We start from the raw sequence: 17,458 nt of genomic DNA, 5'->3' as shown, positions 1-17,458 counted from the left end.
ATAATGGAAATCCAGTGACTGAACATCTGGAATGCAGTAACGTGCGCTGTGCTCTTCTCAGTAATTTTGGCTGCTGAACCACTGGCTGCTGATCTCTCTTGCTGTTTGTGAACTAACATTTTGATAAAATGACCATCCTGAACTGTATGGTGTATGGCTCCTTGCAGTGACTTGGGCAGGTGTCATTTAGACTTGTTCATTATTGCTGTCAGTCTTCTATGATTTAGAAAACCTCCTTCACCTCTCACAGCACTCCTTCTCCTGCAGAAAAAGAGAGTCCACTTGCCTTATGAGACTGTGGAATTTGACAGAATGCTTGATCTTGTGTTGATGTTTTTTTTTCTAAATATAGTTAATTTCAAGATGTGTCCGGATTTCTCCACTTGCATCCAGAGTTACCAAATGTTAATTGCTTTAGATGGCTCTGAAAAGTTGCTGTTTGTTTTTCAGCCTACCAGAACATCATCAGAAAGCATTTATTCCAGGCCAGGTTCCAGTATACCTGGCTCACCGGGCCACACTATCTATGTAAGTATTCTTTCTGATGAATAAGCTGCTGAGCCCTTGCTTGGACTTGAAATGCTCCTGAAATAAGTCATTTTATGCTGATGCTGTTGCCTTCATCCTAGTGGTTAAATTGTTAATATTCTCATTCCCGTGTAATTTTTATTACTACAGAATTTCAAGAGCAGGGCAGAGCTTCTTCAGGCCAAGCAAACATTTAGCAGAACCTATGAAATCACTGGGTGATGTGAAGAGGGACAGAAGACAGATCAGTTGACTTTGTTAGACATGTTATCTTTGCACTTCAATATGCAGTTCTTGAGAGAGGTCTGCTATCAGCAGCTGCAGAACATGGGGTGAAGGTCAGGCACACTGAAGGAAGCCTGGCTCATCCCACGTTTTTAGAAGTTAGATGTGGCTATGAAAGGAAAAAAAAAAAAGGGGGAAGGGAAGGATTTAAAATAAAAAAGGATATTAAGCATCCTACTGTTATTATTAGACTAACAGTGCTGAAAGCGCAAAGCTGTTGATAAACTGTTTTGTGTGTGGTTAATTGAGATACAGATTCCTTCAGTAAGCAAGTCACCTCTTTCATAGAATCTTAGAATTATTAAGTTTGGAAAATATCGTTTTCTTTTGTTGGTACCTTTTGAACCCATGAAATGACAGTTAGAAATACATCAGCAGAATGCTTGCCTAAAAATTCCGAAGCAATAATTATTTTCTCCTCGTACTACTTTTTCAGGCATTTCAGTGTTGTCAGTGCCCATTTTTCTTGGTTGAGAATTCTGTAGGGTCAAAAAAAAAAAAAGTCGTCTATTAATTCCGTTTTAAAGAGTGTGGAATCAAGTGTAATTGAGTGAATAACTACTGCTCAGCCTTGCCAGTTTTGCTACATTTGCACACATATAACCTATGCTTCTAAGAACTCACATCCATTTAAAAGCCCTGTTTCTTGAAAGTCCGTGTAATCTTTCTCAGCATTTAAAACATGCTCTAGAGAACCTGCCCAAAATCCAAGGGAGAAGTAGAAGCTAAGGAAGAAAATGTCAAGAAAGCAAGTTAGAGTGAGAGTCCATTTTGGAGGGATCAAAGACAATGATTTGTTTGGAAAAGGAAGACTGCACGGCAGATGTTCTTTCATGTTACTTGTATTTCATACTGAATTGCTGAATTTGTAGATAATATTAGGATGGCACAGATAAAAACATAAAAACATAAGGCATACAGATTTACTAGTTACGTATATAATAATGCAGAAAAAATACCAACAATACCAAAAATTGTAAATCTTAAATTCTGAGCTTGGGTTGAATGCTAGTTCATCGGTGCATTTCAACAACAGCCAAAAACAGCTACTGTGATAAAAATGTTCACATTTGCAGATGTCAAACCACAGAACATGCCCTGGAGAACTGCTGTCCTGCTGGTAAATCACCTGCATAAACTTTAGCTTAGGAAACCTCACCTGTTGCTGAACAGTGGAGTCTGTGTGGCAACCAACATGCTGGCCTACATTCAGATCTGTGAAAATATGTTTGGTAATTTACATTGGATTAAAAATATCCATACATTAATAACTCATTAACGGATTGTCATAAAAAAAATTATAAATTCATAAACCTATTAAGTGTTAAATTGGCTTAAGATACTTTGTTATATCTGGTGAGTCAAAACTAAATAGATTTTTGTGCCGTTTTTAGAAAGTGGTTTTGCTAACAATGCCAGTCCTTGCTTGTCTGGTTTGTGGCATCACATAAGAATCACCATGAGTGGTTGTTAGGAGAGCTTGGGAAGGTAAATGCACTTAAACCTAAAGATACTAGGTGCTAATACTCAGAACAGAGTGGAAGGTGAGTAGAAACAGATCAGCCTTGTTGCCTTGTGCAGCCTGCTATGTGTAACTAAAGTAGCTAGTAGAAGAGTGAAGGTGAAAAGCAGTTTGAATATCCCCTTTTAGCTTTAAAAATCAAATGAATTTCTGTAATGTAGGCAAGAATTTACGATGATTTTTTTCAGCAAGTCTTCTTTTAAGTAAGGAAAGTTATTAGCTACGTAAACAATAGGTAAGACCTCTTTCCTGCTGCTTCTGATGTGTGCAGCTGTCTTTTTGGAACTGATTTCCTACTTCCAGTTCTAAACTAGTTGAAAGTTCTTTGCAGCTCTAATGAAAGAATAGTCAATGTTAGTATTATATATTATCCTATTATTAATTAACATACACTTTACTTAGAATCTTGCATATAGATTGAGTGGTGAATGCAATATAATAATTTCAGCTGGGAGGGATTTTGATGCCTAGCCCTGACCAGTCCTGCTTGCCTTGTTATTTCCTTGTAATAAGTTGTATTTCCTCTTGTGTGCGAAGTTAGAGGTTGACATTCTGTCTGTGATCTCCTGCATGGAATCCTCTCATAATCTCTGTGATCTGCAGACTTAGTTGATAATATCACACATATTACAGATGGAAAAATAAGAACAGAGGTGAAATGACTTGCCTTAGGACACAAAATGAGTCATTTATAGAGCTGAAGTTTCCAGCTCAGTGCAGTTGATAGGGAACTTTTGTGTTACATCTGTATATGCAGTGTTCTTTCTTTCCTAAACTCAGAAAACACTGTGTGTTCTTGGAGAGGAGGCCCACTTGGAGAAGAACAAGAAGCAGTCACTTTGTGTTTGGAGTGCCAAAAAGGGTTTTCCATAGCAACAGTGTGATAACAAATACACAGAATCATAAATTGTGTAAAATAGAAATTGCCAGTGCATTTGTGTAAGTTAATTTATGTTCTGTCTTTGACCTTCAGGCAAAAGTAGACAATGAGATCCTTGATTACAAGGATTTAGCAGCCATTCCCAAAGTCAAGGCCATTTATGACATTGAACGTCCAGACCTAATTACTTATGAGCCATTCTACACTTCCGCCTACGAGGACAGACAGGAGAGACAGAGTCTTGGAGAGGTAATGAACTGACAAGCAACCCATTCTGCTATAAGCTCTACTCAAAGCCTGCTACGCTTCTATCCTCTTCTGAAATAATTTCTAATTAACACTCTTTAGTATTGTTGCTGCTGCTGTTCAAAGTGCTTTTTGTCTGTTTGATCTGGATTAACTGGGAACAGTCATGATGATGCTTTATGTGGGGAAACTGCATAGTTAAACACACAGGTCTGCTTCTTGTCTGCATTAACACCAGCTGCTGGCAGAGGAATGGAGAACAGGTTGCAGGCTGTCTGTGTGTCCTCATAATTTGAAAGAGTGTTCTGGTCTTTGGGTCCAGAACACGAGGCAAAAGCCAGCCTAGCATTGTGCCATGTAGCAGGCACGTTGCTGTAGAGCACAAGTGCTCGCAACAGAATAGGAGGAATTACCATGATGTTCTGTGGCAGTAAAAGGATTCAAAACAGCAAGACACTTTCTCTTGGATTGAATGGAAATAAATTTCTGGAGCACACTGCCATACATACAAGGCAGAACCTGAAGTAAATTGAGATTAAGTGCTCTTCCAGCTGGAAACAGCAGGCGAGTTGCAGTGTGGAAATAGGTGCCTCACATTTTAAACTGCTGACATTTAGTAAAGAATTCGACAAGAGAAGTAGCCATCTAATTTATTTACTTAAACTTGTATTTAAAGGCAGCTTTCAGGCTGTAGGGTTCCCCAGTTTTCTCAGGTGAACTTTTATAGCTGCAGTTACTGTTTAGGTGGTTCCAGTGCAGCTCATGAAGTAGGTTTTGTCAAGTGGCACCAGGTAGCTGTAAATCTGACTTCCGGAATGCAAATCTAAGTGGGCATAGAAATGGATTCACATTACAGTCTTGGTGAATTGAGCATGAAGATAAGCTGAGGAAAAAGAAAGTACAGTAGATCATTCAGACAGTGTTTGAATTGACTGATAATATTCTCTCTTAGCAACATATTCTACCCACCAGCAGGTCAGATTTACAGCAGGTTTTGTACTTTGTTCTTTAATATTTCACAGGGCTAATATTGTAACATGAGTTATAAATAAATATGAGGAAATTCAGCAGAGAGTTCAGCTCAGGAATGAAATAAGAGATTAAGAGATCAAATTACAGAATTTCTCCCTCCAATTCAGATTGGCAGTAGGTCCAGCTGACGACTGATTCATATCCACTGAGATGCACTGGTGATCTCTGCCCGGTTCCAACAGGTCTCAGCCATTCCACAGAACCAGCTACAAACACCAGTCTCTTGTTACTCACGGAGGAGGAACTGATCTCACCCAGAGGAACTATCTGTTAATCCTTGAGGGGATGCTGCTCACTGATAAAGCCATATATTGGAAATTGCCATTATGCTAATTCTGGGGAAGAGCAAAAGCCTTTGGTGTTTTCTTACGCTGTGTTATCACCAGCATTAAATCTTATTAATTTCTGGTGACTACAGAAATTTCCAGAAACAAAAGGGTTCTCATCTTCCTTTCAGGAGAGCTGGGCTCTCTGCCTGATGCTACCAGTGACTGCTGTGACCTTGGGCAATTCACCTCGCCTCTTTGTACCTCTTTGTCCTCCCTTCCCTTCCCCTAATGAAAGCAGAAGCCCATCAGGGTGGAGTGATCCCTGTGTCTGTGTTGTCGTAAATGAGTGATGCTTTAATCTTGGTATATCATACATCAGTCACCATCATCTTTAAGAAGCAAAGGAGGTGACATGGCTAGTCATGGCTAGGATTTACAGACTTTGAGTGAGTTAGCCTGCAGTCTGTTGGGAAAGTGTGTATACGTGATGGGGTTAAAGAAACTGTGAGCCTGAGCTTAAAATTTTGTTCTAGAAATGCCTTTCACCACGACTGAAAAAAAAAAAAACAAAAAAAAAAAAACACACCCAAGCCAGTTAAGAAAGATTTGTGTGCCTAAGAGCTATTGAAGTTACCCAGTGGTGCAGACAAACATAGTTTTAAATGCAGGGACTGAGCTACAAGAAAACTGTGTACTTCAGATACAAAAAGTGAGAAAGCACTTTCTTCTTCATTGCAATGAAAGGGAAATGCATTGAAAAGTTTCTCACTGATAGTCTTTCAGGTTCAATTAACTACCTGTCTCGTTTTTCTGGAGGCCTGTGGTGAGAAACGTTTTCACATAGCACCATCTAGTGGGAGCTGGATATTTTAGCTAAAAATCTTTTTCTATAATAATTGTGGTCTTATCTGAAAGCATAATCTCTTGCCAGGTTTAGTATGGCAATTAAATGTAGTGCGTAAAAATAAATATTTTCAGTGCTGGTCTTCCAGCTTCTAATTGTCTTATGATAGATGATACATAGCTGGTAATTGTACATAGCCTTTGTAGTTGTTTGTACCACCAACCAATGCATGACCTTAAGTGGGTTCCTAAAGATATGTCTTGCCTCGGTTTCCCTATCTGTAATAGAAGCTGTTAGTAAGTATTGTGCATGTTTCTGACCTCTGGCTTTTGCATAATTCCTTCAGTATACACGCTTGTAATTCCTGCTGGTTCTCTGTGCATAACTATGGGTGAGCAGAAAGCTAATTTAGAGAGAGATCATATCAAAGCTATGATGGCATCTATGTATTGCTTTGCATTGGGGATGAAAAGTAAAGCCTTGAGGAAAAGCAGATTTTTGCCAGACTGTGTGTACTGGAGGAAAAATCATCTTGGAAGTTGTTCTGTATTTCTGATGCCATGCAAAGCTTTGAGTTAAGATTGTTTACTTTTGATTTCCACTTTAAAGAGTTCTTCATAACAGGCATGCTTATTAAATTAATAACCCTTTCTGATTTTGATCTCTGCAGCTATGTTTTAATTACCGCAATCATTAGATGGCTGAGAGATGTCATTGCATGATATCTGACTGAATTAATCACGCTTATAAAGATTCTCCCAGAAACTTTAAGCGCTTCAGTGATTTATGGACCAGTTCCTGAGCAATGTGGACAAAGCAAGTTGCAGCAGTAATGCCTACAGTGCCGTTTTGTACTGCTGTATAGTATCCTTCTATCTGCAGCAGTGTTTGGGTTGCCATTTTCTAGCCCAAGGCATGCAATGATGATTCTGTAACCTTACTTTCTTATGTCTTTGCAGTCTCCACGGACATTATCACCTACCCCTTCTGCAGAAGTAAGTGTGGTGAAACCTCATCTTACCATGACTAGGATTGCTCACTTCAGTGAATGCTGGCATTGATTTTGTTACTGGCCTGATCTGTCTTTTTTGGGGGGCGGGGGGTAAGGAGGCATATAGAAATGTTGATCACTTAAAAAGAGAACATTAAGTCCTCACCGACAGATTATACAAAAATGAAAAATGCCCCTCCCCAGTTGTTGTCTGTAACACAGAGCCATTTGTCCAGCAGAGGTCACTTCTTAAACACACATCCTTCTGGTGACACCCACAGGGTCTCAGATGGATGACTTACATTACTTAAAGCAATGCTCTAAGCATTTAAATAATATGTCTGCTACTAAGACAGTTGTAGTTTTACCTTGAAGAAAACATAGCTATGGTTTGGTTTGCTTTGGTTTTGTTCTGTTTTGACCTTGGAATTTTTTTAAGCATTACAGTAATATTATATATCAGTGCAGTCATGTGTCAGAATACTATAGATGTATAGATATCATTGCATAAGTGTTATCATTTTGGGATGAGGAAGTGTTACTTGTTTGCAATATAAAAGTCACAGTGATTGCTACATGTTAAAAAAAAGAAAAAAAAGGCTTTAAAATTTGTTGTAATTCTTCATGCATTCAAATTGCTCCCATCTCTTTCGTCCTGCTTTGGTTTGCTTTGTGTGTGCATTCTCATTTTGTTTGGCTTGGGTTTGTTTTGTATTGTCTTCCAGGAAACTGAGAAAGTTAGGCTTCACCGTAAAAGAAGGGGTCTTGTTTTCAGAGGGGAGGGCATGGGGCAGATCTAATTTGGATACTGCAGACCCTTGTTGTAGCTAGTTGAGACAAATGGTAAATGAAGCCATGGATAGCTCTGCAGCTGCAGATATTCAGTTCTTGCTGGTTTCCAGCTGATCTGGTTGATGACTAGCTCATGTATCTTGTGCCATGTGCTGCAGGACAAGGATGCTCTGAATGCAACTTCCCTTATGGAGCTATAGGAACGTGGGGAATCTGGGATTACAGAAAGTGTAATAGAAATTACCCTGAGTGGCAGGTAAAGTTGGAACCTTCCAAGGCTGACCTCAGACACTGGCTGTAAAAATGGATCAGAGTCTTTGGAGTAGGTAGTCAGATAACAGTAATAATGAAATGGGTTGAAAGCTTAAGGGATATATTTTTTCAGTACCTTCTGTGGATGTTTTCAGATCCATGAAAGTTGAGCTCTGCTTAAAAGAACGCGTAATGTGCATTTATATTTTGTAATGAATTCCATTTTAATTGCTTCTATTCTGCAGGGTTATCAAGATGTTCGGGAGCGCATGATTCACAGGTCTACTAGTCAGGGCTCTATTAATTCTCCAGTGTACAGTCGCCATAGCTACACGCCCACCATGTCACGTTCCCCTCAGCATTTCCACAGACCTGGTAAGGGCAACTGCATTAGAAGTATTTGTAAAAGTAGTGTTTATTGTGTCGCTTAGTGGCACAGAGAAGCACTTATTTCTCTTAGCAGCTGATTGAAAAGTTGTTGCGTATTTTAATATCTCCTTTTCTACCTGTTTTTTTGTTCTTGATGGGTGCAGTATTCTGCCCTAGGTTGATGAGTGTCTTACATGAGTACTGATCTTCTCCTTTTGTTTCTGATTATTTTTCAAATGTATGTAAGTTTGTGAAAACGAGCAACTATTTACAGCAACAAATCACAAACTTCATTCTGGAATTTGGGAAAAGCAACATATTTTGGAAACAGAAGTTACAGCTTGACTGTACAGCAGCCACTAATATAGGATTCTTCCTTTCTAAAAAATTATTCAGTTGAAGCTTGGTGCAACCGTGAAATGTCAGACTGAACAGCAAAAAACACAGATATTCCAAATAACTTCTCATTTTTCTAAACGTAGACTCATAGTGGGCACGACAGATTTCTCATTTAAAATCATAGACAATTGCAAAGCACATTTGAAAATACTAACATTCTTAGTGATTTAGCAGTGATGTGCAAGTTCTGTGTATAATATAGTAAACATTGAGGTCAGTCAGTTTCCAAGTGCATTCAGATTTCTGATTGTGTAAATGAAAGCAATACATGAGACTGAAATGTTCATCTGCACCCGAACTGCAGAAAAGTGTATCTCTAAATGCAATTCATTGAGTACTTTTCAAGACTAATTTACTTTTAATGCTAACAAATTAAATCTTTGTGACCTGTTTTTAAATTAAGTGATGCAGTCATGCAGTTCCATCTTCCTTGATGATTGCAGATGAACACTTGGCCTGCCAAAAGCCCATACATAATAGGAGCTGCACTTTTAAAATTAAAGATTTATTATAGAGCCACCACTGTGGAACATGAGAGCAGCAGCCATTTCCTAGTGGGGGTGGGCTGAAAGCAGCTAATTGTGTCTGTCAGTGAATGCCTTATTTAAAGCACTCAGGGGAGGTGGGACAGAAGCAAATTGTGTCTGATACTTTGTGCTGACAACATGATTGTGTTTTAAAATGACATTACAGCTAAAACTGAAAGACATTTATAAAGCGTGAAAAAGCTGCAAACTTCTTTCTCTTCATTCTGGCAATTCCAAGGGGATTTTTCCATCTCTGTTGTATCAGAGACAGTTAACGAATCCAGACCTCATTCCAGACTTTACTGTGATTGAATTTCACTATCTGTTCAATCAAGGGACTTCCTCGAAAGGGTCCAAGTGTAAAATCTTCATAATTTCAGTCTGAGGGATGTTCTGAGAATATTTTTGTTCAAGCTGATCTCTGCTCAGGTGATCTCATCTGCAGGTCACCTGCTTCTATTTCTCCTACGATACAGACAACATCCGTAGGATTGGTTGTTTTGATCTTTGCAACCCTGCTTTGGGGTAATTATTAATATTAATTTATAGTTTTCCTACAGTGTTATTCATGTTGAGTAATAGCATGTGTGTTTGTTTCTCCTAATGGTACCTCTTGTTATTTGCAAGAGTAATTTCTCTCTGAATAAGCTCAGTGGCCTCAGAGAACTCTGGGCTTCCAGCTGCCCTTGAGAGAGAAGTGAAGCACTGTGTTGACGTTGTCAGCATCAGGTTCTTCAAAACTGGAATGCTTCAAGTTCTGAAAAAGTTTGCAGCCTTTTCGTACCCTGACGCCATATCTGACGTTGGCAGCATTTTTGGAATGTTTTAAAACAATAGAAGGCAGCTTGCATGCCTCTTGACTGATGGTTCTTATGGTTAGGCATTTTGCAAAACAGTTGCTTTCTTAACTAACTGAGCATCAATGTTTGTGATGTTTGCATGATGGTAGCAGGCTACTTTCTGGTAACAAGACATAGATCATAAGCTCATTAAGCTAGTAAATAGTATGCTGAATCAGCAATGCAGTTCAAATCTGAGCATCTTTTCAACTACTTGCTGTAATTTTGTCTAAGATTTATGAACCCTTCGGTACGTCTTTTAACCTTTTTTTTTTTTTTTCCTTCCTCCTTTTCAGAATCCTAATTGTGTAATGCCTTTTCTTTTCTTCCTTTGAAGCCTCCTTCCCTGCCTTTCTCTTATTGTTTTTCTTTGTTTTCATTTTGTTCTGCCCCCCGATTCCCTGCTGCTGCAGAGCTGCTCTCTACTGGTGTGCAGCGGTTGTCATACCTGCGCACTAGCAGTCTCAGCTCCGCTCACCATGACTCCCGCCCCAACTCCCCCTTCCGACACCACTTCATCCCCCATGTCAAAGGTAAGGAGCCAGGCCTCTCCAGGGAGTACCCTCCAGGCTGGAGATTTATTAGCATTCTGTCAAAGCTAGTAAGGTGCATCTCCGTAAGGTTATTGTTGGCTGGATAGCTGAGCATGCCTCGAAATGTGCCGTTACACTTAGAATTGTTAGAATAGACATAATGTCCTTTCATGGAGGATGTATGTCATTTCTAAGGGCCCTAGCTGAAGAGTCTTCAAGCAAATTCCCAATTAGCAATACAGAGGGAAGCATTATCGTCTTCTGTTTAGATCCTAATTTAGCCTCTTTTTAATTGGTATATGCAATCTCTACAGCAGCTAGCATATCAAATTAACTATTATTTCCATGCTCTTAAAACACGCGTTTAAAAATGCTCTACAGATACTACCTATATGAAATCCAGGTGATCAAAAAATATGAAGAAAAATCATATTACATAAAGATCAGTAGCAATGAGGAAACTAATCATTCTTAATTTTGTGCCCAAGTGCCCAACAAAATAAAACTAAAATCTCTAGGCCTCTCCTCAACTAGTGAGAATCAGCAAACTCTGCTGAAGGCAGTGGATTTGCAGGGATTTACACTATCTGAGGATCTGGTCGCTTCTTGCTTTTTAATCTGTTCTTTTACAGAATTTGATTTGGTGGATGGGAGTTTTTCTTTTTGTCCTTTCAAAAAGCTCATCCAGCTCAGTAAGCTTTTAGCTTTACTTCTTGCTTTCTGTGAATATGGTTTTACTTCCATTGGAGCGCTCTGGCTGTGCTGTTCCTCCTGCTGGGGGAGGCAGTCATAGCTTATATCACTTGGAAAAGCTCAAAATGAGGCAATTGAGTATGTTGAGCATGGATTCTATTCTGGCACCTTTGATTAATGCAGATAATCAGAAATTGAATTTAATCTAAGATAGTTGCAAGGAGGTTGTTCCATGCACTTTCACGAAATGCTAATAGATCTCAATGTTGTCTCTCTTCAAACAATCAGATCACCATTACTAATTTTAGTTTTGCATTTTCTTAGATGATTTTTATTAATATACACTTTCAACTTCCCTTTTATTTCACTACAGAAAAATAAACCTCACTTTGAACTTTAGAAATTGGGACCCTTAAAAATAGATACACAGCTCATTTCAGCATGCAGTTAATCCATAACCCTTGCAATTCCAACATTTCTTTGCTGACGATCCAAATTAATACCCACATTCTTTCAAATGGCATTTTCATTCTTTTTCTGTTGAGAACAGGAAAAGATCTATTCTTGAACAGATAAATCAGAACTATCGAAAATCCATGCCTATTGTTTTCATATTTCAAATACATACATGGAGATTAGGCTTGTATCTCTTGCTGGCTGGTTTAAAAGGCCAATTGGAATTACAAGTGCTGTAGACAAAGGAGTGGGTATGGTTCTTAGGAGATAGACGTGGTGAGTGATAGCCATGGTCATGAACATTGTAAGAATTCTTTGTGTTTCAAAGTTTTACATTCAGGTCTTAGAACTGTCCAGGATTCATGTGTGATAACTAAGAAGAACTCCCGAAAGCTGAGGTTCACATCACTATGTCAGTGCACAGCAGCTGAGGATGTGTTGTGTTGCCTGTGGGGCAAGCAGCAGGTAGTCACCTCTTGTAATTCACATGTCTCAGTTGGGAGAGTAATCTCTTAATTGTTGGCTGAGAAAAAGAAGCGCTTTATGAAAGTGACCTGGGGCACTTTGGTTTGGTTCATAGATTAATGTGGGTATTAGGTACTTGCATGGGATTTAAAGGGAACTGGTATGTGCGCACTCCCTCCAGAATGGGTGATAACAAGGAGTGCTGCAGAAGCTTTGGAGAAGGACCATCAAATGACTGCAATCTCATAGTGCAAGAGTTATGGCTGTTAATTTATTGGTGCTGTCAGATGGGGATTTGGTAGTGATTTGTTCAGTATCTACATACTTGTGTAATAGGGATTGGTGGTAACAGGGTGTTCACATATGTATTAAAGATACAACAAAATCCACTGAAGTTAGATAACAATTGCCATTTCTCTCACTTGTGTAAGGTGAAGATAAGTAACTCTTGAAAGGTCTTTGTATTCCCATTGCTAAAAAATGCTGAAAGATATAAAAAGTCAAAAGGCCTGAAGACTTTCTTAATTTTTCCAGCACTTAAGATAAGTGTTCATTGAAGTGCTCATAAACCCCAAATATTAGATGAAACAATGTTTGTTGTGTTCCTTAGTTCAGGGCAAGTTCTGGCTTGTCTTGTGAAAGGATTATAATGGAAAATATACTCTGAAAAACCACATGTATGTATGATATGCATATATGTACTCACAGTGTACATGTACTTAAAGATGAGGTTCCAGGGAGAGATGATATTTTTGTTAAATAAACCTCTGTCCTGTCACAACATGTAGGTGTACATGGAAGAGATAATACAGCCTGCCCCATATAGAATTAGAAGATTTTGTTGGGGGTCTTTTTATTTATTTTTTAAATTTATCTAGTGTTGAGTGGAGCCCAGTTGCACGTGAACATGCACTGCTTTGTGTTCACAAACAGCTATTTGGTTATCCACTGATGGGATTAATCTGGTTCTTCATTTGCAACCCTTATAAACCATATGTCCAAGTACCCCTTTTTTTTTTATATCTGTGTAGCAGAAAATAAAGATTGGTCTGGTACTGGCTGCACCTGATGCAACTCTGTCCTCTCAGAGGGATTTGCCTTGGATATTGTAGATGCCAATTTTCAAAGTTTAAAGCACTGCCTCATTTTACCATTGAGTGTGGCATTTTTGTCTATTAGGGAATTAGACCTTTTGAACACATCTGAGATGAGAACTGTTGCACTGTCAGGAGTTAATTACATGTGATAGGTTTACGATGATTTCATGAAGAAATGCCATATGATCTTTTTTGCACGCAGTCGGCCTTTCTCAAAGCCACTTTTTACTTTGAGCAGAAGGTAAAATTGGTGTAAATTTGTAAGAAGTATTTAATGAAGCTCTAGGCATTTTTTTGTTTGTTTGCTTTGTGGGATTTATTTATTCATTTATTTATTTAGGATTTGGAGGCAATGAATGATGCCAAAACTGCTGTAGTAAAACGGCATGATTTCAAACAGCATAATGATCATAAAGGTGTATTTGTCACATTACACCTATATTATTTTGTACCTACAGGTACAAAATGTCAATTTAGTTGACATTTAGACCAATTTGTGTATTTACACATAGCATAATGTTTAAGGCAGTGTAATGCTCTGGCCCTGCAGGCAATGCCATATTTGAAGAACTTTGAGGAGTGAAGGGGCTAAAAGTGCCCCTTAGTCTTAGTGAGAGTTTGTTGATTTTAACATACATGTTGAGCAGGCTGGAAGGGAGTGTAATATTTATCAGCCCAGACTTCATTTAAACTCATTTGGATTCTCCATTGAATTTGGACTTCTCTCAATAAAGTACTGTCTTTGCTATGAAAGAATCAAAACAAGTCCGTGAATGAAAGAAACCCCGAGCCTACTGAATTCAGAGACAAAACTCTCATTGAGACCCAGGATTCTGTCTTACATGCTTAGAATTTTTCAGAGGCATTCGAGAATATTGCAAAGGCCCCATGAGATTTCTGTGTAGAAGGAGCTCTGAATTGATGAGGGAGTGGAGGGCTGTTTCTGTGTTTCTCTGCTCACAGACCTTCCCATAAGGAATCTCCCAACCTCCATAGTGAATTTGGGTCTTGGTTTTCACAGGTTTCCTGCCTCGAGACAGATCTCTGAAATCAAATAGTGTGTGTGTGATAACTATTTCCAGTGTTTTATGGATGCAGCAAAGAAATCCACCTGGAAAACAGGTTGGCTGTTCCTCAGCTTTCCAGTTTGTTTGGGAAATAGGGGCTGTGCATCTGGATAAGCTGATGAATGGCAGCTTGACTATCTAGAGTATCTAGAGTTCAGCAAATGCTGAAGCTGTGTTATATTTCTAGAAATCAATGTAGTCTCAAACGGTGCCATTTTCATACCAAATCATAGCGTTTTCCAACTAACACTGCCATGAAGTTCCTGCAGTTTTCTGTTCCTAAGACCCATTGTAGCTGAAACTTTAAAGCAGTTCTAAATAGATGTCTGTGCAATTCCTCTTAACAAAATTGAAAATAATTTATTTTCTGAAAAATGGCCATCTGTATGCACTTAAATCTTACCGTAGTTCCATGTCATTTTTGCAGATTTGTTTTAGTAAAAAAAAAAGAAAAAAAGAAAAAAAAAGAAATCTTGTAGAAACAAAACATTTCAGATTTTGATATTTTCTTAATTTCTGAGAAGACATGGAAGAAAATGCTGTGTTTTACTGGTAATGATTTTTATGAATAACAAGCAAACTGAAATAATTATGTTCATGGTTACATGCAGAAGCAGGTTCCTAAGCACGAACTGCTTTCATAAATTGTGAGTGAATTTTATTGCTGCATCTGGAGCACTTAAGTCTTGTTATGAGAGTGGACTCATCAGAGATGATCTAATGAGAATCTAAACAGATGCACCATTCCCTCCTGCAGCGGTTGTGGTTAATGAGACTACAGTCCTAGTATAGAGAAGAGTCAATTGTCAGTACTAGTAGGAATCATTAGAAAGAGACAGGCTGCACAGGAATCCCAGGAAATACAAGGCAACAGAGATGTCTGTAAAGCAACATGTGCAGGATGATACCACACTAATTGTGTGCTTTGTATTGCATGCACTGTACAGTACCAGCTCTCTCTGAAGAGATTTTCCATGTACCACATGTGAGATTAGCCAGCATGCATTTATGGGTGTGAGCATACTTAGCTGTGTCTGGTTTAGATAAAGAGAGGAGTATAAGAAGGGTTTCTTTCCGGTACTTCTAGTGTTAGTAATAGAAGAACTGTAAATGGAACATTCCCACACTCTTAAAGTATTTGTATACAGATCATCTTGACTACCACTTCCCAGCAGATAAAATGTGTTTATGTCACAGTCCACAGTTCAATAAATTCTTTTTGATTCATCTCTTTCATTGAATATACTGCTGATGGAAACAAAAAGGCAAAATGGCATTTTGGAATTAACTTTGTTTTGTGACCATCTCAGTGCTAGTGTCTTTTTCCCTATGAAACAATTATTTTGCCAAAAAGTACCTTGTAATTTCGAAATAGAAACAGAAGACAATTAAATGAGACTAGGCAAGCTCGGCCTTTACCAGTATAGTATTTCAGAGACTGGGACAAGTAGAACTCAGTATTGGAATTGCCAAGTAAAGGAGAAGAGACTGAGATGTGGCAGTATTATCTGAAGTAATCAGTCATGCTACTTTTCAGACTAGGTAAATCCTAGCACTTAGTATGGTCTAGCAAGGAGCTCATCACCACTGCACCCAAAATAGGAAAGTTGCTGCCCACTCACGTGGCTGAAAGAAAATCTTGTCTGGGAGTTGTCCCATGCAACAAGTCGTTCAGAGGTAAAACATCAGACTGGTAAACACAGAACGTTGCAGATGGATTCTTCTGAACAAATCTTATACAGCTAAGCCCCACGAACTGTACATGCATGTCATTTTTAAAACACACATGTACAGATAAATTGTCTTGTATGCTGACACATCTCTCTCAGTGAGGTGTGTTAAGAACATTTTTTTCCACCCCTTTCCGGTTACTTTTAAGATTGGCAGATGACCACTCAGGTAAAAGAGGAACAGTTTAAAGAAAACTTCTGTTTTCCTTCCTTCCTACAATATATAAAAAAGAAGTTTGTGGAATCTGAAATTTTCGGTCCTCTAATGAAACATAGGAAACATAGAGCTGAAAGTAGGCCTGCAGGGTTTTTTTTCTGTTGTGTTTTACAGCCCTCGTGGACCTGTCAGCTATTTTGGTTTGCTGGGTTTTTCAGTGTGTACCTGAAAAACTGAAGGGGTTTTTTGCTCCCATGTCTTATGCCTTTGTGGTCAGCTGCACCCATACAAACTGAAGCACTCAAGTGGGAAGGTTTTGCTTTTGTGGGTTTGCACTACAGTGAAGAATGGCACAAAATAAAAGGCAACAGCATTCTTTTATGGTGCACACAGAGTCATGTGCTTGGAAATCCAGCTGTTAAGTCAAGCTGCATATTTCTGCCACACAGCACCCTCTCACCCTGACAGTCATGGGAGCTTTCAGGACTATTGAATTGGCGTGGATTGTTAGAAGGCAAAGAAATAATCTTAGTAAGAACAATCACACAAATGGAAATTACATTTTTAAACATTAGATTCATATTTGCTAAGTCAGCAGTCATGAAGCATTGTCACTGGAGCCAAGTGTGGCATTGATAGGCTGGGGGTGGCACCTGTGATCTGAGCGCAGCCACCAGATGGATTGCATTGCTTTACACATTATTTTTCGTATCATAAACTTCCCATCAGAGGGCTTAACCCAATGAAAGAATGTGTAAGGAGCAGTTATGCCTTTTGATACAGGCCAAGTGGCCTAACAGCTATTTTCCATCTCTAGCTTTTGTGTGCTTTGGTTTAGGGAATAAGTAGCTGCCAGCGTATGCTTCTCCCTGCTTGGAGTTGGTTTTGTTTTGAGTTTGCATATCAACTACTGTGCTCTGTGCCTGCGACTTTTAACTCCAATGTCAATTTCTGTAATGAGTCATTGCCAAGTAACCTTCCATTCTTCTTTCCCATCTTCTATTGCCCACCTAATCACCAGCTGCCAGCACACAGCTCCTGCCTGCATGCCATCAGAATGAGTGCGAGCTGCTAAAACCTCAACTCCAGCCTGAACACAGGTCTTTGTCTCTGCAGGAAAATGAGGGGGAAAAAAAAGTCACCAGGGCTACCAGATTTTGTTATTGTTTGTGTTTGTATCTTTTGTTTAAACTTCCTTTTCTCCCTCGAGGTTTTGATCCCACCGATTTTGTTTGGGTTTGATTGGGCTTGCTTTTTTAATTTGTTTTTTTCTTTAATTGCTCTCCCTCTTCTCATTTTGTTTTCTCCATTCTTTCATTGGAGGCAATGAGCCGTCCAGCGGTCGGAACTCCCCTGTCCCCTATCGGCCAGACAGCCGCCCTCTCACTCCAACTTACGCTCAGGCCCCTAAACATTTCCATGTTCCAGGTAGGAGCTGGCACTGTGTGTGTCTCGGTGTCCTGTCACAGTGTAGAATGTAGCCTT

At 39.0% G+C, this 17,458-nt stretch overlaps 1 protein-coding gene across 7 annotated transcripts in view; it reads left to right on the top strand.

Moving 5' to 3' along the window:
• ABLIM1 (actin binding LIM protein 1) overlaps window positions 1-17,458 on the top strand; it is a 175,255-nt gene that overhangs the window by 137,232 nt on the left and 20,565 nt on the right. For all 7 annotated transcript variants that reach the window (XM_090145541.1, XM_090145540.1, XM_090145539.1 and 4 more), the window contains 6 exons: window positions 451-528; window positions 3,309-3,464; window positions 6,566-6,601; window positions 7,887-8,016; window positions 10,189-10,308; window positions 17,297-17,401. In XM_090145541.1, coding sequence (XP_090001667.1) covers window positions 451-528; window positions 3,309-3,464; window positions 6,566-6,601; window positions 7,887-8,016; window positions 10,189-10,308; window positions 17,297-17,401 — 625 coding nt within the window. The remainder of the gene's footprint in view (window positions 1-450; window positions 529-3,308; window positions 3,465-6,565; window positions 6,602-7,886; window positions 8,017-10,188; window positions 10,309-17,296; window positions 17,402-17,458) is intronic.

Source organism: Phasianus colchicus, chromosome 8 (assembly GCF_987193195.1).
Source record: "Phasianus colchicus chromosome 8, bPhaCol1.hap1.1, whole genome shotgun sequence".
Taxonomy (NCBI): Eukaryota; Metazoa; Chordata; class Aves; order Galliformes; family Phasianidae; genus Phasianus; species Phasianus colchicus.
Note: the sequence above shows the minus strand (reverse complement) of the source record. Positions and strands in the feature narration are given on the sequence as shown.